This window comes from Littorina saxatilis, unplaced genomic scaffold (genome assembly GCF_037325665.1).
Source record: "Littorina saxatilis isolate snail1 unplaced genomic scaffold, US_GU_Lsax_2.0 scaffold_314, whole genome shotgun sequence".
Taxonomy (NCBI): Eukaryota; Metazoa; Mollusca; class Gastropoda; order Littorinimorpha; family Littorinidae; genus Littorina; species Littorina saxatilis.
This window is the reverse complement of record NW_027126132.1, coordinates 40,906-65,110: the sequence shown is the minus strand read 5'-3', so window position 1 is coordinate 65,110 and position 24,205 is coordinate 40,906. Positions and strand designations below refer to the sequence as shown.

Sequence of the window (24,205 nt, the reverse complement as noted above, 5' to 3'; positions counted from 1 at the left end):
AGAGAGAGATTTAGAAAGAAAGAGAGAGAGAGAGCGACACAGAGAGAGAGAGAAACAGAAAGAGAGAGAGAGAAACAGAAAGAGAGAAACAGAAAGAGAGAGAGAGTGAGAGAAAGACAATTATGTGCATTTGTAAATTTTGTCTAAACCGGTGGCTAATAATTCCCTGTGCCTTTTTAGATTACTTATATTTACTCTCACAGAGACTGAAACTGATATCGCCTTCTAGTAAGGTAGAACAGTGAAACAGACAACTCTAGAGGGTATTAACACTATTGTGACTAGCACTGCCACGGCGTTGACGTCCTGCCTGCCCAAGCTTGCCACCAAGAAACTTCCCAAAAAACAGTAACTGTAAAGAAATCTGTCTAGCAAGCTTGAATTAAGTCCAATCACCACCAAATTTTGTGTACCAATTAAAAAATAGATGCTCAGTTCAGTCGTGCTATTTATAAGTTTGTCACGCGATTTGTTTTAGCAAAGGGGGGTAAGAAAGGGGGATAATATGTGTTTTTAACGGTTTTTTTTGTTTGTTTTGTTTTTCCACTGCTTTTTCAAAAGTATTTTTAAACAGAAAGTATTATAAATAATGTTATAACCAAACAAGGTGTAAAACCTATGAATTAGCTGAAATATTGTTAACATTGTACACAGAAATAAGGAGACAGTACAAAGAGAAAAACAAGCAAATCACGCATTCACTCACAGCATCCTGACTCAAAACTGTGACACTCACCAAATGATGTCCAGGTAATCCATACATTGAATATGTCACATTTTCACAACAAAGTACCAACTGTACACCTATGCACATTTCAGTTTCACAGGACAATGGTTACTCTTCTTCGCCATTGATGCTATAATAGCGTCTCATTTCGCGCTTATAGTCCTTCGTTGAGTGGTAGATGCTGAAGCATGGGTCTGAACACAGAGGGACCTTGCAGGCCTTGCACATGTAGGTGGTCTGCACTCTCCTGAGGTAGGTATGTCTTTTCCCAGAAGCAATGGTGCAGCACTCGCAGTTTCTGGATGCCCGCATGCTCTTTGCGGTGCGTGGGGTAGGGACCAGTCTGTGAGGGTTGTCAGCATGGCTGAGTCGCTCGAAGTCCATTGGCTTGACCCGCATCCTTTTCTTTGGTGGTTCTTCAGCTTCAACCCCTCCTGCTGCTGCTTCAACCTCTCCTGCTGCTGCTTCATCATTACCTCGTCCTTCATCGTCACCAGCCAAAATCTCTCCATCCTGTCGCTCCGCGTGTGGGTCAGCGGGATCTTGTTGCTCCGCTACTCCACAGTTTGTCAGCTGCATGACGAGGTCAAGGACAAAATCTGCCTGGGGTTTGGGTTTATCCTCATATTTGTTGAACAGAATCATGGCTTGGACCAAGGCCATGTGGAGTAAGTGAGTGGCCGCTCTCTTCCACCACTTCACAGTCTTTCTGTTGAAAGAATAGTAGCTGAGGTGCTGGTCGAAGTGATCAACGCCATTCATGCTTTTGTTGTACTCGTGTACAAGCATCGGCTTCACCGCATTCCTGGCTTCTTCTCCTCTCTGGCGCTGCTCTCTTGTCAGTCGTACTGTCTTGCCAGTGTCCACAGGCTCCGCCGTGAACTTTGAGCTCAGCAACATGAAATCTTTTCGATCATTGTATCGAACAGCAACGACATTGTTTTTTTGCCGAACAACGGTCTTTCCCTTCGCCACTTTCATATCCTTGCTTGAAATGTCGGTAGGATTTCCTCTTCGATGTTTTAGGACAGTGCCAACGTAAGAAGTGCCGTTCTCCTGCATGTAAGTCACAAGGTCGGATGAGGTGAAGAATGAGTCGGTGAAGATAGTGTGACCTTTGTTGCGGTAATCTTCTGTTAGAGCTTTGACCACATTTGGACCATGATCAACTTCTCTTTTGTTGCCATCTTTTCCTGTGTACATTTTCATTTTCACGATGTAGCCACTTGAGCTTTCACAGAGGCAGTACAGCTTTACAGCTTCATTCCGTAGCGGCATGGTTTGTTGACAATAAACTGTCTCCAGGCCACACGTCCACGCCATGGCATAACGGACTCATCCACAGCCATGTTTTCTTCCGGGTAATACACAGAAGAAAACCTTTCCTGCAGGTGACTGAAGAACGGTTGAATCTTGTAGAGCTTGTCATAGTCTGGACTGCCTGGCAGGGGTGCTTCCTCATTGTCATTGAGATGCCAGAAAGTGAAGAGGGCGAGGAATCTGTCACGTGGCATGACCTGCAATACAGCAATATATATATATATAGGTTACAACACGAGTGGTTTTTTATATGGCTTGTATTTCAGTCAAGACCCAGCGGATGAATATCATCGGGAGACACGAGCCTCTGGCGAGTGGCTCTCGATTGATATTCCCGCTGGGTCTTGACTGAAATACAAGCCATATAAAAAACCATGAGTGTTGTAATCTGTATATCCCATTCTACCATCAAACACAAAGTGTAGACTACTAGCGGCACTGTTGCGATCTGTGCAGGGTAAAACTGTTGCCAGCGAGACTTAGCCCTTTTGCAACCTTAAACTAAGTGACCGTCGCTGAAAAAATAAAACGAATGAGTGCATCAATAAGTACGCGGTAACACTACTTTCAGACCATTTAAAAGCTTTAAGTAAAGGTTCATAAGTTGCAAGAAAGTAATGAAGTCGAATAGAAATTAATTTAGTTGAAGCGCACAATTCTTTTGTTTTGCGTTTCAGGTCGGCAGAACGGGCGAAACGGGTTTGGGACCCATTTGGCTTACTCGATTCAGAATCGATTCTACGTTGTTTTTCTCGAACGTGTGTAATTAGGCTTATTGACAGAGAAGCACATTTTAGGGAACAAATATGTAGGTTTAGATTTAACCATTTGCTCCCTATTTGAAATGTATCTACGTGATAAACTGTTTTGCGAGTGTGTTTGCATGGATGAACTTAAACTGGTATGGGTATGAGGAAAACGCGACCGACACGTCTGTCACCGCCGATTGATTGCATTTTGAAGGAATATGACTGGATTACGGAAAAATATGTGGACTTACTGCAGAGCCATCCCGCAGTGGGGCACTGCGGTTATGAAATTAAAGGCCCCTCCTGTTTTTGGAACCGCAGGAGCTTTCTAGTTTGCTGTTAGGTAGATTTTTGGTTCCTCTTTCCTATCATGCTCTCTTTTTCTTCATGAATTCTTTTCTTTTTTCTGCCTTCTTGCTCATTCACCTGTATTTTTTCCAAAAATCTCTTCTCTTGCCGCTTGTCTCGCGATTCATGTATAGTTTAATCTGTTAGTGTTCTGATGTAAGTCCAGCAGTAGATAGGTTAAGCCTATTTTAACATACTGGAAACTGGTAATCTTCCAGTAGGTATTAATTTAGTTTTACTAAAGCCTGCTGGGACACAAGTAATGGGTTAGTGCATTTGTAAACAGGAATCGCTTGACAAGTGGCCCCCTTCATCCCCCCCTTCCTCGTCCTGATATGGCTCTGCGTAGTCGGCTGGACGTTAAGCAACAAATAAACAAACAAACAAACTGCAGAGCCAGGCAAAAGAGTAGACTTGCTCGCAAAACACGTGAAACAGCCGATGTTTGATAGCTGAAGGCGCACACCAAAACACACTACCGACAGATTCTCAAAAGTCGTCTGCTAACGATGCAAGGGGAGGGTACTCGTGTTTTTGTTTTGGTTCGCTTGCATCTGGTTATCTTGTAAGTTGAATGTTCGTTTTTTTCGACCTGCATTGCTTTCATAATGAAAGAAACTTTTGCTTATTGCATCTCATACATCAGATCAGTTCTGAGATTCATTTTTGCGTGCAACTGATATGGTTTTCTGAGCCGTGCAATACGATTTTAGAACTTCATACAAATGTGTCACATTGTTCGGCGCGAGGTCAAAGGTCGGGAGGAAAGTAGTCCTTTGCCCAAATCGGAATCTGCACTATCATATATTTTTTGGAGTCCATGATGTATTTATTGAGCTATAAAAATACAACATATATACCCATACTGAAGTAACAGAGACAAAGAAGGGAGGTCATGGGATATATATATATATAGTATGTGAGGTAATAATCAAATGTACACTATCGAATAAATAATTCATAAATGACAATATATATATATAATTGCAAAAGTGATATAAATTTAAAAATAATAAATATAATATAAAGAACTCAGAAAGTTTATTGTTTAGGCCAACTGACCCGTTACAACCGGTACATATATCAAGCATGACAGCCTCTCTCTCTCTCTCTCTCTCTCTCTCTCTCTCTCTCTCTCTCTCTCTCTCTCTCTCTCTCTCTCTCTCTCTCTCTCTCTCACTCTCTCTCTCTCTTGTGTTGTATAAATGACAGGTTGGAAGAATAGGCTTTGCCTAAAACCTCTATCCTTTTGTAATAAAAGTCTGAGTCTGAGTCTGAGTCTCTCTCTCTCTCTCTCTCTCTCTCTCTCACACACACACACATACACACACGCATTCTGACTTTCACTCCTTCTCTCACAAACACACACACACACACACACACACACACACACACACACACCCACACACACAAACACACACCCGCAAATATAATATAAAGAGCAGTACAGTGGTACACACACAAAAAAAGGAAGAAAACAATTATAACATTATCGTGACATACCTTGTTGAAGAACGGCGTCTCCATGATTGAATTCGTCGACCAGTATGATCTTTCTGTGGGCTTGCTGACCACACCCATGGCCATCAATATTCCTATGAGCTTTCTCGTCTCAGTTGAATCAGTGCCAGTATCACAGTTCCATCGTTTCAGGTAATAGAAGTCGGGCAAGTGCTCCTTGACCTGCTTTGCAAACTTGTTTGTCTCCAAGACAAAACGATCGATGACAACATTGTCGACAAACAGTGTGAAATATCCCAGTGGGGTCCTGTCAGTGGGAAGTGGAACTTCCATGCCAGAGACACCAGTGTATGTTGGTATGTCCTCTTCGTTGATGAGCCCAAAAGGATTTGGAGGCTCCAGCCACCCATTGTTGTCGTCAGTACTGCCACGCCCCCTTGCACGATTCCGAGATGTGCGTCTCGCAGTAGATCTACCACCCCTTCCACGTAAAGTTTGCCCACTCGTACTTGCAACAACAGGCCGAGGCACTGGCACTGTTTCTTCCTCACTTTCAGTGCTTGTATCGCTTTCGTGAGGCGAAAACGATACGTCTGAATCATGCTCTACGGGATCCTCTAGATCCAACATCCGGAGAATCTCCTCCCGAGACAAGGTTCGCCTTTGATTCATTTTTTTTCTCAAAAAAGGCACACAAGTCAAGCGAATTTGCAAATGGCAGAAGGGGACGCCAAGTGTATCAAGGGAAACAACTCAATTTATTTGCAAGCTTCAAAAACCGGGAAGCAATCACGAGTCGTGTACCCTCTATGGCTGGTACTGAAAAATGCGCTTCCCGTCCATGGGCGTGTCAGCGCTGGTACTGATTTATCAGTGTCCCGTCGCGAAAGTGTTAAAGGTGCCATTGCATTCCTAAAACTAAACTAAGGACGCCAGGAATACAACCAACAAATAGCACAATTTTGTAAGCCCTCACACCTAAAAAAAAAAAAAAAGCTGATTCTCAAAACACCAACGATATAAAAAAAAGAGCAATCATTCTTGCCGTTATTCCTTCGCGGCCACTTGGGTTTCGGTTTGCATTTCAATAGAGACTAATTTCATTCCGAATAAAGAACTGTTTTGTGGTAGAGTTAGCTCGCGACGCTGACCTAAATAGCGCAGAACGTTCTCCTGAGAGTGTATACAGAATTATACAAACCTTACACTGGTGTTCGGTTAGGAGCCCTTAAGTTGAACAGGGTTATATTATATCACTTAGTACAGAGCAGCAGTTTCCTAAGGCTTCATGCTCTTGAATGCAGATCAGATCCAGCTGTGGAACTTTTATGGACACATAAAATATAGCATAAATGATTTGGAGGAATTTGAAAAGCATGCACATAACTTCGCTAGCTGCATTGCTTTTTTCTCACAAACCTTGTGTGTGTCTATTCATATTACGGAAGTTGAAAAGAACACCTAGCCTGCAACTGTTAAAATAAAATCAAACACATTGCTTTGCAGACAGAATAGCTGTATGCACACAATCTCATGACTCATGCGTATTTATTTGCAATACTCAATTCAGCTCATGTTAAAACCAACGTGATTGTTTTCACCGAAGTTTAAGCTTGTTAGAACGGCTGGTCGTCGCTCAGTTCAGATCGTTGTTATATTTAGTCAAGTTTTGACTAAATATTTTAACATCGAGGGGGAATCGAAACGAGGGTGTGGTGTATGTGTGTGTGTCTGTGCGTGTGTGTGTGTGTGTGTGTGTGTGTGTGTGTGTGTAGAGCGATTCAGACTAAACTACTGGACCGATCTTTATGAAATTTGACATGAGAGTTCCTGGGTATGAAATCCCCGAACGTTTTTTTCATTTTTTTGATAAATGTCTTTGATGACGTCATATCCGGCTTTTCGTGAAAGTTGAGGCGGCACTGTCACGCCCTCATTTTTCAACCAAATTGGTTGAAATTTTGGTCAAGTAATCTTCGACGAAGCCCGGACTTCGGTATTGCATTTCAGCTTGGTGGCTTAAAAATTAATTAATGACTTTGGTCATTAAAAATCTGAAAATTGTAAAAAAAAATAAAAATTTATAAAACGATCCAAATTTACGTTTATCTTATTATCCATCATTTGCTGATTCCAAAAACATATAAATATGTTATATTCGGATTAAAAAGAAGCTCTGAAAATTAAATATATAAAAATTATTATCAAAATTAAATTGTCCAAATCAATTTAAAAACACTTTCATCTTATTCCTTGTCGGTTCCTGATTCCAAAAACATATACATATGATATGTTTAGATTAAAAACACGCTCAGAAAGTTAAAACAAAGAGAGGTACAGAAAAGCGTGCTATCCTTCTTAGCGCAACTGCTACCCCGCTCTTCTTGTCAATTTCACTGCCTTTGCCATGAGCGGTGGACTGACGATGCTACGAGTATACGGTCTTGCTGAAAAATGGCATTGCGTTCAGTTTCATTCTGTGAGTTCGACAGCTACTTGACTAAATATTGTATTTTCGCCTTTCGCGACTTGTTTTTGTTTGCTGCTTTAGCTTGTTTGCTTTATACTTTCGTTTGTTTATCGGTGTGTTTATTGTGGTTATATGTGCACATAAGCATACGTACAGTTTGACTTTTTATATTTAGTCAAGTTTTGACTAAATATTTTAACATCGAGGGGGAATCGAAACGAGGGTCGTGGTGTATGTGCGTGTGTGTGTGTGTGTGTGTGTGTGTGTGTCTGTGTGTGTGTGTGTGTGTGTGTGTGTGTGTGTGTGTAGAGCGATTCAGACTAAACTACTGGACCGATCTTTATGAAATTTGACATGAGAGTTCCTGGGTATGAAATCCCCGAACGTTTTTTTTCATTTTTTTGATAAATGTCTTTGATGACGTCATATCCGGCTTTTCGTGAAAGTTGAGGCGGCACTGTCACGCCCTCATTTTTCAACCAAATTGGTTGAAATTTTGGTCAAGTAATCTTCGACGAAGCCCGGACTTCGGTATTGCATTTCAGCGTGGTGGCTTAAAAATTAATTAATGACTTTGGTCATTAAAAATCTGAAAATTGTAAAAAAAAATAAAAATTTATAAAACGATCCAAATTTACGTTTATCTTATTCTCCATCATTTGCTGATTCAAAAAACATATAAATATGTTATATTTAAATTAAAAACAAGCTCTGAAAATTAAATATATAAAAATTATTATCAAATTTTTTTTCAAAATCAATTTAAAAACACTTTCATCTTATTCCTTGTTGGTTCCTGATTCCAAAAACATATAGATATGATATGTTTGGATTAAAAACACGCTCACAAAGTTAAAACGAAGAGAGGTACAGAAAAGCGTGCTATCCTTCTCAGCGCAACGAATACCCCGCTCTTCTTGTCAATTCCACGGGCTTTGCCACGGGCGGTGGAGTGACGATGCTACGAGTAGGCTATACGGTCTTGCTGCGTTGCGTTGCGTTCAGTTTCATTCTGTGAGTTCGACAGCTACTTGACTAAATATTGTATTTTCGCCTTACGCGACTTGTTTTCTTTTCTTTTTTTTTCTTTTTATATAATTATATAAAGACAAGTTTACAAATATACATTGGCACGTATATACAATAAACATACATTTAACATACATTTATATGGGTGAAGGTTTGCGAACAGGTAAGGGGTGTAAGAGAGAGAGAGAGAGAGAGAGAGAGAGAGAGACAGACAGAGAGACAGAGAGAGAGAGAGAGAGAGAGAGAGAGAGAGATGGTGGTGGTCTAAGTAATTGTTATTGAGTACAGGTTCAATTAAAACAAAACGGGCTTGTGGACATAGAAGGCTTTTAAACTGGACACGTGTAATAGGAGACAAAAAACACAACAACAAACAAAACAGGATCAATCAAAAATGATCCTTGTACTTGTTCCAATCAGCATACAATTGTTGAATATTGCTACTAATGAAGGCGTTATATCTTTCTATTCTAAATCGTTGTTGTACAATTTTCTTAAAAATATCAATGTGTGGCAGCATGTCTTTCAGTCTTGCGGTATACAAATAATATTTTGCAAGCAACAAGAACAAATCAGAAACCCTGTCTGTATGTACAGCCTCTTTACAACCAAACATAATAAATTCCTTTGATAAAATCAACTGTGCACAGTGTGAAAAACTTTCCTGCAGCCACCTTAAAAAATCCCTAAACAAAAACTGCACTGTTGGGCAGTCCCAGAAGAAATGATCCAAACTGTCTTCTTCGTTACAAAAAAACCCACAATGAAGCGTTTATAAAAAAAATCAAAAACAACAGACGCCTTGTTGGGATAATTCTGTGTACAATTCTGTACTGTAACCACCCCAATCTAGTATCAGTAGTTGTTTTATAACTTGTGAAAAGACAGTTGTCCTATCCAGATTAGTATTTATTTTTTTCTGACCATTTCTTTAATAGAGAATACTACATGGCTTGCTGTGTCGTACCAGATTTACACGAGTTGGTTTTTTTAAATATTGAACTGCGAGCGAAAGCGAGCTGTTCACTATTTGAAAAAGCAACGAGTGTAAATCTGGTACGACACAGCAAGCCATGTAGTATTCTGTTTATCTTACATACTGTACTTACGTGTATTTTACTGAAAATGTCTTGCAGACGAGGCAGCTAAATTGAAGACGCTTGTTTTGGAACCTCGATCTCTTCTAAAGCCTCGTGCAATCTATTACGTCAAAGTAAAGAAACGTCACTCTGAAAGTGTGGCGTGACGTGTTAGTTCTAAAGATTCATCGAGGGTAATTAGCGAGCGCAATTTTTGTTTCTATAATGACGTTTGTCTCGGTGACTTTGGCATCATAAGCAGTGGAAAAACAGGTCCCTGCCAGACTTGCTTGACATGACCTCATTTACATGATATACACACGTGTGATTTGAACGATTATTATCTCACGGGTGTCTCTCTCACGTATGTAGGATAATTGATTTCAATGGACCATCATTATAAACCAACTTCTTATACAACATCTGTGAGTCAGATTGCAAAACAAGTTTACATGACAACATTTCGGACAACACATATTTATTTTTAAATTCTATATTTAATTTTTGTTGATAACGTTTTACTGCACGTAGTACACCTTCATACAGAATACAATTTACAGACACATGAGGATAAGCTATCTTGAAATCTTCATAAGGCAAGTAGCCATTTGGTCCAAGCAGATGCCCTATGGAGACAATTCCATTCTCAATCCAGTTTGAAATAAAAACATAGTCATTTTGTCTCGACAGACATGGACATTGAAATGCAGTGGCTCTGAGATAAATTCATCAAAATTCTGGGGCACACATTCACAGACAAATTGTTTATAATGCTTAAATACATCAAACCAAAAAGGGTTATTTACTTTTAGACCACAGGGTCTGGCTCCATAAGAAGCCTAGAAAATGAGTTCCGTTGTCTCGAAAAGAGTACAATGAGTTGACATCAAATTGTCTCATGACATGGTATGTGTAGTCAGAAACAAAAATGTTCTCACATTTAGTATTGCACATTCTGTGAAAAATTGCAACATAAGGGGGGTATAATCGCCCAGTGTCAGTCACAAAGAGACAGTTGTCGAAATCAATTTTTATTCATTTTAACATTATTATTTTTACAAAAACCTTGTTTTTTGGGGGGCATGTGTTTAGAGTCACACCTCAAGAAGTTTCTTTCCACAAAAATAATAATAATAATAATTAAAATTTAAAAAAAAAAATATGTAAATTTTTTTATTTTTTTAATTAACTTTAAATTAAGGTGGCAGTACTACCTGGGATTTTGACAAAAACTCTATTTTCCATTCCATAATGTGTTATTTTAATACAGAAATGCCTCAATATTGTCAAACATTTTGAATTTATTGTCGTAATTAGTGCCAATATCGTATTTCTACACAGTTGATGTGTCAATTTTGACATTCTCATTTTGACGCGTAAAAAAAGTTTGCGTTTTCCTGTGATGTTTTTTGAAGTATTATAAATACAGTGTTGACATGTTGCAAAAAAACAACCACACTGTGGAGCTGTGTGCCATACATCAAAAAAACAATTTCTGCACACTATGTTTATTGTTCCTTAACATTGAATGTATGATTTAATTTGTGACCGAAGTTTTACTGAAATTGGATGATATATGTATAGGTTACAACACGAGTGGTTTTTTATATGGCTTGTATTTCAGTCAAGACCCAGCGGATGAATATCATCGGGAGACACGAGCCTTTGGCGAGTGGCTCTCGATTGATATTCCCGCTGGGTCTTGACTGAAATACAAGCCATATAAAAAACCACGAGTGTTGTAATCTGTATATCCCATTCTACCATCAAACACAAAGTGTAGACTACTAGCGGCACGTTTGCGATCTTTGGAGGCTGAAACAGTGTTTTCAGCGAGACTTGGCCTTTTTGCAACCTTAAACTAAGTGACCGTCGCTGAAAAAATAAAACGAATGAGTGCATCTATAAGTACGCGGTAACACTACTTTCAGACCGTTTAAAAGCTTTAAGTAAAGGTTCATAAGTTGCAAGAAAGTAATGAAGTCGTATAGAAATCCATTTAGTTGAAGCGCACAATTCTTTTGCGTTTCAGGTCGGCGGAACGGGGAAACCGGTTTGGCCCCCATTTGGCTTACTCGACTCGATTCAGAATCGATTCCACGTTGTTTTTTTCGAACGCATTATTATACAATTAGTCTTATTGACAGAGAAGCAAATTTTAGGGAACACATATGTAGATTTAACCATTTGCTCCCTATTTGAAATGTATCTACATGATAAACTGTTTTGCGAGTGTGTTTGCATGAACCTAAACTGGTATGGGTGCGAGGAAAACAGGACCCAAGTCTGTCACCGCCGCTTGATTGCATTTTGAAAGAATATGACTGGATTACGGAAAAATACACACATGTTAAGTTCTTAGATACCTTCATCGCCAATGTGGACTTACTGCAGAGCCAGGCAAAAGAGTAGACTTGCTCGCAAAACACGTGAAACAGCTGATGATAGCGAAGCCCAACCGTGCCAGGTAAGGACGGTCTGACAGATTCTCAAAAGTCGTCTGCTAACGAAGCAAGGGGAGGGTACTCGTGTTTTTGTTTTGGTTCGCTAGCATCTGGTTATCTTGTAAGTTGAATGTTCGTTTTTTCCCACCTGCATTGCTTTCATAATGAAAGAAACGTTTGCTTATTGCATCTCATACATCAGATCAGTTCTGAGATTCATTTTTGCGTGCAACTGATATGGTTTTCTGAGCCGTGCAATACGATTTTGGAACTTCATACAAATGTGTCACATTGTTCGGCGCGAGGTCAAAGGTCGGGAGCAAAGTAGTTCTTCGCCCAAATCGGAATCTGCACTATCATATATTTTTTTGAGTCCATGATGTATTTATTGAGCTATAAAAATACAACATATATACCCATACTGAAGTAACAGAGACAAAGAAGGGAGGTCATGGGATATATATGTATATATACCACCAACATAATGCAACCCCTCCCCAGGTAGAACGGTCAACTGCCCTTCACAACTTAGTTAATCACTGGAAATCTTTTGGCGAAAAGAACTCCATTCCTTCAAACAGCGCAATATTCGTTAACTTTTCCTTTCTATACAAAACTTCAGCGCTCTTACGTATTACATTTTGACGAAGCTCACTGAAATATGCCACACACAAAAAAACTAGAGCCTGCCAAAGATCAAATAAAGCTGAACATGTTTCAAACTAGATTATAAAACAATCTAAGCACAAATATTCTTTGTATATGACTGTGTGTGTGTGCGTGTGTGTGTGTGAAAATATTAAGCTTTTCCTTGAGCGTATGATTTTGAAGCCATTCTATGGAATGTGTTTTGCACAAAATTATGATGTCCATTGACGTTTCTGAAAGCGTTCAAATGTCCTATTGATGTTGAAGAGCTAGAGGACATTTGTCCTGTATACATGTATGAATTTGTAGGAACATCCCTGATATCATGCTGCAAACTGTACAAAACACACTTAAAACTCTTTAAACTATATGATTGACTTTCAAGGGAATATTAATAGAACCTACCATCAAATACTGGCGAATGAAGATAATTGCATTATCCGCAAGTTTAAGCAAAGGCGCGGTGGAACAGTTGACACAAGGTCAAAGCGTGATATGTACCGCAAAGTTTCTCAGCACTCATCGGAATATGGGGAAGATGCACACACCTACAAAGTTTCTGTTCTATGCACGCTCAGCTCACATAGGATCTTGAAATGAAAAATGTACACATGATCAGCAAAGTTTTTGTACACTGCATGTTCAAAGTCAGGAATGAATCAGAGTCTCCTTGAAGACTGGGTCTTGCCACCTGATGACCTGTGCTTTTGCAAAAATGGCCTGGTCAAAAACGAGGAAAATGTGTTGCAGTTCCAGTTCCCTTGAAACCTGAATGTATGGCAAGAACCGTCGATGTGTCTGTTGGACTGCTGACTATCATAGGCAGGTATGGAACCTGTACAACAGACAAAGGAAAACGTACAAGCGGGGTAAAAGAGCATAATTGTGCTTGAAGTAGATAAAAAGAACGACAAGTTTGTTTGTGTGAGTACGTGTAAATGAATGTTTGTTTAAAATAATAACACATTTTGGTTGCTTGTGTTTAAAAAAAAAGTATAACATTTTATTTGTGTGCCTGTGCTAGGAACAAAGATAAAAGAAACACTTTTAAAGATCCAGTGTTTAAAAAAAACCACAAACAGACATGTCCAATAAAGTGGAAGGGTAAAAAAACCAAAAAAACATTTTAGGTGTATACATGTTTCTTTTCAGTTATTTTGTTAAGGTACCCAGTCTGTACAACATATTACATAGGAAAACGTGCAAGCCGAGAAAACAATCAGATGCTTGAAGCAGAATAAACAACGAAAAGTTTGTGTGAGAAACTGTAAATACATTTTTGTTTTAAAAAAAACCCACATTTTGGCTGCTTGAAAAATAATAATAATGAAAGTATAGTTTGTGTGCCTGTGCTAAGAACAAAGATAAAAGAAACAGTTTAGGGTCCCAGAGTTTAAAAAAAAAGTTACATTTTCAATAAAGTGGTTACCGTAGTTACAAAAAACATGTTAAGTTTATACATGTACAGTGGAACCCACATTTATGACCTCCAAAAATCTGAGAAAACCAGGTCTTAAAAAGGATAATCTTAAATCAGGGGTAAATTTAGAGAAGTTATGAACAGAAAATCTGAAAAGGCAAGGTCTTAAATGGAGGAAGTCTTAACTTTGGGGGTTCCACTGTATACACTTACAAGAAATAAAATGTCCTCACTTCCTTTCAACTTAAAAACAAAAGTGACAGGGAGTTAGAAAATGTCAGTGGAAACCGATTCCATTGACCAATGTATTCGTTACACTGTTACTGTTAGTATATCCTATTTTGTATGGAACACAATTCATCAAACCTACTTTCGACATTGGCGGAATCTGCCATCTTGCACTGCAGCATTGAATCCAGTCCAATTGTGTAAGGTCTGTAGATGCAGCTGAGGAAGCTTTGTAAAGAAGGCTAGTAGGTCAAGTGCCAAGGGGAGGAACTGCAGGAGAAATAATCAGATACATAAATGGTTGAAATGTATAACATCATTATAGCCATAGGGTGTGTGTACAAAGTGTTTCAATGTGTGTACAATAAACATCTGTGCAGTTAAAACTCAGATCTATACAAAAACAATGACATGTAAACAGAACAGAACATGTGTGTGCCCAAGCACTAGTTTGTCAATGTCTGCATGCATGTACTGCAGTGTTATTGTGTATCCTAACATGAATTTCTGTCATAATATTAATGACAACCTTAGTACCTACAGTCAGAATTCAAAATTACCAAAGTAGGTGATCTTTCTTGCAGTAAAACAACTGTCTAGTTGCATTTCATACTCTGAATTTAACCCATTGAAAAGCAGTTTACTATCATTATTAGCTGTGACCAATATAATACAAGAAAAATGATATATCAATCACATAGGCCCCTGTATAAACAATAACATGTTGCATCTGCCCCTTATTGTACCTCTGCTATATTAATCCTAAACTGTTGTGATGCTATGAAGTGTTAATTAGAAGATTATCAATATCAAACATAATTTGCTCAGAAATATACACACAACTATTTCAAATGAAATTCAAGCAGGTTTTTACTCACCAACACATCTCGACACATATGTCAGCACAATTATCCACGGGTTGCTCAGAAGGTTCAGGCCCTTTCCTTGTATATATGTGTAACCACAGGCGGAAGGTATCGCTCACTGGACCACCACTATCATAGAAAAACTAGAAGTGTAACATACGCAGGAAGACAGATGTCTGGGATCAACACATTGCTGCATTTCGCTTTCTTACGCTTGACCAAGGCAGGAGAGCTTGACACACACTGTGGATCTGAAGGAGTGACAACAACAGCATCACTGGAAGTGTCAATTCGCTGTACATAGTGTTTCTTCGCTCGCTGGAGTCGAACAATACATGTCAGACGCTGGTAGCAGACGACACGATGATAGGTACATGTACTCGTTTCAGCTGTTTGTCCATTTGCGACTCGTTCCGTCAATGTTTTGGCAGACAGCCTGTTCTTCACGCTCAAGGTTAATCCACTCAGATGCACATGTCAAAGCTTTTGCCCACGAAACACTTGAAAATGGGGTCAGTTTTTCGTCAGTGTCTACATTCTGAAAATTATTGTGCAGTTCGCTGCCATGATGATATGTCCCGCGGAAACAAACACAGCTAAATTCTCATTGGTTAAAAAGCTTTTCACTGTGGACGATTTTCCATGGGGAATAATCGTGGCTTCGGCAGGGAGATAACTGCCTCTTTGCTAAATTAATTCATTAATAAAATCAGTACTAGCGTATGTGCAGCTATTAGTGCGTGAACATTGATGAATTCTATTCTTTTAGTAGTTAGGTCCCAGGTTCTGCAAAGTTTACATGGTACCCTTCTCAGTATAACCAGCTTGAACGATAGAGTTCTACGCCGTGTAGTCTATTTATGCATCAAAACATTTGCGAATTCCCCACCTCTGTATTCCACACAACAAACCTGGGGGAAATTAGTTTCAAAATATGTACCATCTTCCCAGTATTCAACAAAATCCTTTTCAACCATGTCAATTTTAAAACAGCTAAGTAACAATAGACATCCACCATCATCAGTCCACCATCTTCATATGGCTGTACAACTATTTTTCTTTTAGTTTGATCTGGTTTTACATCCCATAAAAAAGAATAGAGCAGTTTATTCAATTCATCGAGAACATGTTTCTCAGGATCTGGTAAATTCATAAATAGGTGAGTTAATCTTGACATAACCAGTGTCTTTATAACTGTTACTTTACCAAATGGTGTAAGATTTCTCTTTGACCACATATTTAAATACCTCCGAATTTATTGGAACTTGTTTTCATAATTTATGTTCACTATTTTTTCCACTTTCACTGAAAAATGTATGCCGAGCACTTTAAATACAGTTGGGTTTCACTTTAAATTTAATTCTGGCATAACTTTAACATTTGATTTTTTAAACGACCCTATCCACACAACCGCAGATTTATCATAATTTATTGTAAGTCCAGATAATAATGCAGTCACAGACAGATTTGTTGGTACCATCTAGAACAAAGGTTGTGTCATCTGAAAATTGCGATAGGAGAACTCCTCTATCTCCGACCTGGATTCCATGTATATTCTCATTCTGACGAATCATAATATACAAAATCTCTGCACAAAGAAGGTATAAATACGGTGACAGAGGATCTCCCTGCCTGGTACCACACTCTACACTGAACCACTTGGAATATTGATCATTCACATTGACGCAAGATTTAATATTACAATAACAAGACAAAATCCGTTGTCTTATGTCATCCCCAACATTAAATTTGTTAAGGGATTTTTCAAAAAAAGGCCAGGTGATACTATCGAACACCTTCGCAAAATCGACCATGAAAAGCAGTCAAGGTATATTATTTTTGTCAGTGTAAAATAACATTTCATATAACATTAGAATGTTTTCTCCAATAAATCTCCCCTTCAGAAAACCAGTTTGATCCTCATGAATACGTTTTGCCCAAACAGTCTTAATTCTTTCAGCTATGCAAGATGATGCTATCTTATATACTGTATTTAACAATGTAATTCTGCCCTCCTCTGACAACACAACCGGCACGGTTGGCCTAGTGGTAAGGCGTCCGCCCCGTGATCGGGAGGTCGTGGGTTCGAACCCCGGCCGGGTCATACCAAAGACTTTAAAATTGGCAATCTAGTGACTGCTCCGCCTGGCGTCTGGCATTATGGGGTTAGTTCTAGGACTGGTTGGTCCGGTGTCAGAATGATGTGACTGGGTGAGACATGAAGCCTGTGCTGCGACTTCTGTCTTGTGTGTGGCGCACGTTAAATGTCAAAGCAGCACCGCCCTGATATGGCCCTTCGTGGTCGGCTGGGCGTTAAGCAAACAAACAAACAAACAAACAAATCTGACAAAACACAGTAAGTCCAAAAATCACGTTTTCGTAGGCAGAGGGACTTTGCTCCTTTATTAACAAAAAAATAGTTTGTTGTTGTTGTTGATATCTCGTCATGTCTCAAACACTAAATTTTCAGAAACCAGTTTTGATTGGTATTAATGTTTTCCTTATCAGAAGTTTTGTTTTTATCTTAGAGTTTGTTCTTGGAGAAATGCTTGTTGGAATCTGTTATTGGTTGCATTCACTACTTGCCGTTTTAAATCATAAGCAAGCCAGTAATGTTTCTACGGAGCTAGCCAATCATATGTTGTTGTTGTTTTTTTTAAACATGCCGGTCTCATTAAAGATATAGTGTCCGCGCCGCCATTTTGGAGAGTTTTTTTTTGTCGAAATCGGCCGATTTGAAGATTTTGGGGAATCTAGTGTACCTTAATTAAGACGCACCTGGACCGGTTTGCTCAATAAAGCACCACAAGTATGCTAAATAATTAAATCAAAATGAGTTTTTTGACGTCTGCTCTCCACCATTTGAAGATTAAAATTGGCCGTCATAGACTGGTTTTCGTCGCGAGCGCGTGCCGTTAGCATGACGACTAAAAACAATGGCGGATGGGATAGCCGCTCAGTGGGACAAGCCCGCAAGTTTCAGTAAGAAATCGACTCCATGTGGTTCAGAAAGCAGCTGACTGACTCCGAACGACACAGAATCACGAGAAAGACACGCTGGGCGCACGAAATGCAATGTTATCACCAGCAAGCAGACGGAAAGCTGGATTCAACTGAGTGTCTTTACCGTTCAGTGTGCGCCGCGACATAGCTCTATCCTGCTACTGGAGTTGTAAGTATTAAATAAAGCGAGTGTTGTCGTGTATACTTTGGAAAGACCTGGACACATTTTGCTGCCGTGTTGTATGTGTGTCTGCTGGTGTGTAGTGCGAATGAAGGATCAATCAAGAGGCCGAATGTGTCCAGTTTTCCTGTTTTTGTTTGAACTCGGACACAGTGTCAGTGTGTGTGTTTGCAACTACGGTGCGTGTGTGTCTGTGCACTGCACAGGAGCTTGTATCAAAACGCCGGTCGATCATCGTAGTAAGGGTAAGCATGCAGAAGTAAATAATGATCGACCGGCGGTTGAATACAAGCTCCTGTGATGCACTGTATGATATGAGACAGAGACTGACAGAGTAGCCAGTCTGTGAGTAATCCCCCTAAAAAAAAATTTGAGATGGAAAAAAGTAGGGTCAGTCAGCACACGTGATACTGATATTTTAACGCTTTATGGGCAGTTGTTTCTTTGCAGTCTTTGGAGGTTGTGCAACAGAACATGTTATTTATAACTGACATTTTATATTGTCAGTGGTATGAGTTTTTCTGTCCAGTAAGAACTATGATTGAAGTTTATTGGTAAAGCTTTGTGAAAGGGTTACTTTTAATGAAGAACACATTCTTCCTCAGTGTTCATTGAAGCAAACACTAAATGTGGCAGAATTTCATTCATCCTTTCTTTTTTGACTGCCATTTTAAGTGTCGCTGTGCATGTTCAAAGCTTCATGTTCAGAACTGATGTTGCTGTAGAACTATGTAATTGGCCAGCCTTTGGTTTACACTTAGTGGTTTTAGATGTTGCTATAATTACTATAACAATTTTCTGACATTTTCAGGGACCAAGCACCCGGACATCAAACATTCTTGCAATGTGTGGCATAAATGGCATAACATATTTCAGACAAAAAGATCAGTAAGATGAGTTTAAATGTTCATAATTTTGGTGTAAGTCAAGCTTATCTTTTATCTTGAGCAAATATCTATGTCGTGTCTCTCTCAGGCTGCGCACCCGACATAAGTTGCCAGGAACCAATTCCTTGAGTGTGGCAATGGTTTACCATTTCTGGTTTACTTGAACTGCAGCCATGCAGAGAGGAATTGTTGAGTGATTAAAAGTTATGGAGTCTTTAAAATGATGTAGTTAGAGGATAAGACACTGTAAAAGTTTGGAAACAGTATTTTTCTTCTTCATGGTTATAAAAAAAATGCAGCATGTGTGTTCAATTTCTGAAGATGCATTATAACTACAGTGGCACCCCCCTTTTAAGACATCAAACAATCTGAGAAAATCAAGTCTTAAAAAGGAATGAGTCTTAAAATGGGGGTAATTTTACAGACGTTATGAACAGAAAATGTGAGAAAACAAGGTCTTAAAAAGCAGGGAGTTTTAAATCGGGGGTCTTAAAAAGGGGGGTTTCAATGCATTACACATGCCATGGAAATCATGATGATTTTACAGATATATACAATGACAATTGAAAGCAATTTGCAGCCCAGTGTCTTATTATCTGATTATCTTCTGTCTATTTTTATCATTGCACCTTTGCTACAAAACTCGTGGTTACAACTTGACCAAAAGTCAATTATTATCAATAAACTAAGCAACATGCGCACACAAAAACATACTCAATTGTCGAGAACAGTGTCAGTTTTATTCCATGTAGATCTTAAATGCAAATGTACACATTTTCAGAAACAAGTCTTAGAATTCTGCATTTCAATCATATAAAAGATGTGAATTAATATAACCCACACCCATGATTTGTATTACTTCAACAGGGTATAATTATGGCTTGGCTTGCTGCAACATGTCAACGAGCACTCTTCAACACATATATTTGTTCTGCACAAGGTTTACTAGACCTGTCAATTCAACGCATTAATCAAGATACTTTCAGGACCCTTCCCCAGACTTTATTGTTCATGTCAGCTGTTCTTTGTGCCAGATTGTGTATCCCTTTTGACTGACAATAATGCTGCAGAGGGAAATACTACAGTGGAACTTGTAAAATTCTGAGAAAATCAGCTACGTCTTAAACAGGGGGAGTAAATTTACAGAGATTATAAACAGAAAATCCAAAAAAACAGGATCTTAAAGAAGGGGGGGGGGGCTGTAAATGAGGGTTCCACTGCACAGCTAAAAGTGATCTTTCTCTGCAGGTACAATATAGTGTCTACAATACAAAGATGGTTTGCAGTGGAGGTTGACGTTGCAAAGTCCTATGCACACATCACTGAACACAAAGTTCGTCCCCAAAAGGCGGAGCAGCAGGGAAGTTTTCTACAAGCCAGAACCCCCAAGTCTATCCAATCCCACGGTCTACACATCTGGTCCCAACAATGCCCTCCATCTACCAAGGAAATTGTTTTACAGCAACAGTCACAATAATTGAAGGTGCACCTTTATGTCTGCTCATTTGAGTTTATTTTATGCATAGAATTGCAAGTGAAATCACATGTATATATATACCTGTAACTCAAATTATCCCAATACCTACACGAAACTATACTGAGACTAGAAATTAAAATGAGGAAAATTATTAGTACTGTAAACTGCCCTTTAAGTGTCCATCCGCTTTATGCACAGATTTTGCCCAAAGTAGGGGGTGGGGCATTTACTAGGTACTGTGCCTGTGCAGGATCAGTTCCTCGTTAGAAATGGTGATATTTGGTATCTTGGTGTGAACATTTTAATAGATGTATCTGTGCACAATTAGTCACCCTGTAAGTATCTTTCGCCTGATATGCAAGTGTCTAAACAGAAGAAAAAAACACTAAAAACCCAACACAAAATTCACTGAGAGTGAATAAACACACAACCTAAAAACCACAAAGTGAATAGTCAGTCAGTCAGTCATTGATACTGATCCAATCCATAGGAAATGGCGTAACCAAACACTGGTCGTTTTACATGTTCCCTTAAATCACTAAAATCAGACCTCTTCAACTTCCGAAGACGCTCTCTCATCTCCATCTTCTGTTCACAGGGCTATCCAGATACTCCAGTGACCAGAGTATTAAATAAACATTATAGTTGTCTTTCACCATTCCCTAGAATGACAATGTCACTACAGGGTGCAGAACTGTGCACATCATTTAAAAAACACACACACACATACACACAAAACACACAACATATGTTGACGACACTGATCCAAATGTTGGAGGATGGGCGTTAACTAGGTACTGCGGGCGCTGAAAAGGTAGTTTAAGGTACATAAAAAAAGCAAAAAACAATGTGCTTTGAGAGATAAAACATACACACATTCAGAACGGTGCTAAATACAGAGTATGGTTACACCAACCCCCAACCAAATGTACTTCATATAACACCACAATGTACTTCAATACAAGCGACTGGGACGAAAGTCAGTGTTCTGGCCAGTTGGATCTAAATTGTCATTCCTATGACCCATACACAGCAACTGCACATGTATGGCGACTCTTACACCTTCACCCAAATAGCCAAATATGTATGTCCACAATGCAAGCTGTGTGAATGTTGCGTATCGTTTTGTTTTATTGATATTCCCATCCTCTTCTTCTTCCAGGGCGAGGGCACCTCCAATCTCTTCTCTGTGTGTGGGCCAGTGGGAGCCTGCTGTCATCAAGCACCAGTGCCTTGAAGTCCTGGAGCATACACAGAAAACCATCCATCACTAAAGACGCTTGATTCAGATTCAAACTTCAAATAATAAACATGAACCAAATGCAAGAAAAAGTGTGAAAATAAAAAGTAAAAGAATAGTATTTGTAATCTATTCATCTATGTAATAGGGTGCAGGTGTGAGTAAAAGGTGTGTGTGGTGGTGGGGGGGGGGGGATTTACTTGTAGGCATAGGCTTTCCAGAGGCATTCTGACACACTGACCAGTGGCACTGTGTAAAAATGTGTTCCAGTACTACCGATGAGCAAAAGTGCCAGTTACACATCTTCAGGTACTTGTAATGAATGCCCAGTTTACCCATGCATTGAACAGTAAAACCTAAGTTTGCCAACCCCCCCCCCCCCCCGCCTTTTTTTTTCTAAACATTTGTCTTTTAAGACATTACTTTCTCAGATTTCTGTTTATAACCTCCATTCTAACACATATTGCTTTTTACATTTAGTCAAGTTTTGATCTTTAATTGAGTTTGTAATATCTTAAAAGAAGGGCTCCACTGTATCTCTAATTTTTTTCTGCACAAGTGGTATTGAAGCAGCAGTAGTCAAGTGCTAAACCGCATAAAGGCCTGTTCTGATGTTTCAAGCAGAACTGCTGTGTGACATGTGGTTGGAAAATGTGTCTCAGGGATTGTCTTGATTTTTAAACAATTGAACAGGAAGGCAGACATGAATTTGAACTGCAAGGCATACACAATTCTAAAACCTAAACATCATAATTATGACTTCCTACATTTTTAGCATGATCATGGAATCTGCTCGCCAATGTGTCATATATTATAAAGATCAGTATGGAGGCAGAAATAATCAATCTGAAAAATATCCTTCGTTTACAAAGAGCAAATGGGTGTGTAGTTTAAACAGTAAACAACAATTCATATTTCAGAATAGAGTGGAACCCCCTTTTACGACCCCCAAAATCTGAGAAAATAAGGTCTTAAAAAGCAAGAAGTCTTACAAATGTGCAGAGGTTATGACCTAAACATCTGAAACACAAGGTCTTAAAATAGGGGAGATCTTGAATTGTAAAGGTTTTTAAAAGAGGGGTTTCATGGTACAGCACCCCAATTGTGGGGACTGTTCATTTGTATTTCCCTTTATGAGACACTAAAAGGTTGTGTGTAGTGACATGTAACTCCACACAATTTTAATTATTTGTCATTATCTTCTGAAAATAGGAAATACATATATGTATACATATTCACTAGAAGAGCAAAAAACAATAGGCACCAGTAATATAATTTGCGACTGAGACCTGAAAACCTCACTTTTTGTCATTATTTAGTATACCCTGCAACAAAGCCATCCACCAAACAAAGCTTGCAGAATAAAAAGGTACTTACTGGAATTATTGAGTTTAGAGGAGGGTTGGACTTGGAGGGCGGTGTTGTTTTTTGGATCAGCCTTCTTCCCCAGCAAACCAATTTCAGTTTGAGAGGACTTAGACCAGTCCTTTCCTCTGCATCTGCCCACACATAGATCTTCTAATTCCTCTCCCTATCCTGCCTCCGCACCTTTTCTCTTGCAGGGGCAGCTCTGTTGTTGTTTTGAACATGAAACTTCCATAGCCTGGAAATAAAGACAAATTCATGAAAAGGATACACTATTCATCAATCCACCTTACAGTTAATGAGTTATTGTATCAAACTTCAATCATCATCAACTTCAAGAAAAGCTTACTTGAGTTTGACATATTATATACTCCCCTGCATGCGCACACACACACACACACACACACACACACACACACACACACACACACACACACACACACACACACGCGCACACACACACACACACACAGTGATCATGCATACACAAGTCTGAGAACACACAAACACACAGGCACACACACACACACACACACACACACACACACACACATAACAAATGCACAAGACAATGATTTCCTCGACACTGTTCAGTGGGATAAGTATGTCTTCTCTTTTGGGTTACTATTCTGAGAATAAACACTAGGGGGGCTAGGGGGGTGGTTTTGTACGTACGTGAACAGTATGGAGCGCAACAGATTGTTCTAGATGGCAACCATGCAAGAGTTTTAGAGTCTGTGTGGTGTGAGATACCACTTGTGGAGGGAGATAAGCTTTTACTGGGAACTGTATACAGGTCGCCAAACAGCTCTGTGGACAATAACAATGCACTGAACACTTTACTGAAAGAAATTACAACGAATAGAACTCATGTGCTAGTGACTGGAGACTTTAACTATCCTGAAGTGAACTGGAGCGAAGGCACGTCACCGTCTAACGCAGAACATAAGGCCACTGTGTTCTTGGACACGATCAGAGACACTTTCTTGTATCAGCATGTTGTGGACCCTACTCATTGTCGAGGTGATCAGCAACCTACTCTCATTGACTTGGTGTTAACGAATGAGGAAGGCATGGTTGCGAATCTAAAACATCATGCGCCTTTAGGTAAAAGCCATCACCATTGTTTAATGTTTGAGTACATATGCTATGCCGGTAAGATAGACCATGGGTCTGAGGGGAAGTTCGCCTATGCCAGGGGGGACTATGACTCGATGAAAACTAAGTTTGCATCTCTCAACTTAGCGAACAAAATTGAAGGAC

General features: G+C 39.3%; 2 protein-coding genes and 2 long non-coding RNA genes across 4 annotated transcripts; 1 reads left to right on the top strand and 3 right to left on the bottom strand.

Annotated features, from left to right (window-relative positions):
* Positions 1-835: 835 nt before the first annotated feature.
* On the bottom strand, positions 836-1,936 carry LOC138954585 (piggyBac transposable element-derived protein 4-like). Its single transcript, XM_070326392.1, has one exon. The coding sequence runs from the start codon at positions 1,934-1,936 to the stop codon at positions 836-838; it is 1,101 nt and encodes a 366-aa protein (XP_070182493.1).
* A 44-nt stretch (positions 1,937-1,980) lies between these two features.
* Positions 1,981-4,938, bottom strand: LOC138954584 (piggyBac transposable element-derived protein 4-like). Its single transcript, XM_070326391.1, has 2 exons — positions 4,648-4,938; positions 1,981-2,244 (listed from the first exon to the last, which is right to left on the bottom strand). Exons 1-2 carry the CDS (start codon positions 4,936-4,938, stop codon positions 1,981-1,983), a joined length of 555 nt encoding a protein of 184 aa, XP_070182492.1.
* A 15,128-nt stretch (positions 4,939-20,066) lies between these two features.
* Positions 20,067-21,696, top strand: LOC138954588 (uncharacterized). Its single transcript, XR_011451904.1, has 2 exons — positions 20,067-20,343; positions 21,500-21,696. It is a non-coding gene; the product is annotated as an uncharacterized lncRNA (long non-coding RNA).
* Positions 21,507-23,281, bottom strand: LOC138954587 (uncharacterized). The gene is made up of 2 exons (XR_011451903.1): positions 22,955-23,281; positions 21,507-21,578 (listed from the first exon to the last, which is right to left on the bottom strand). It is a non-coding gene; the product is annotated as an uncharacterized lncRNA (long non-coding RNA).
* Positions 23,282-24,205: the final 924 nt, after the last annotated feature.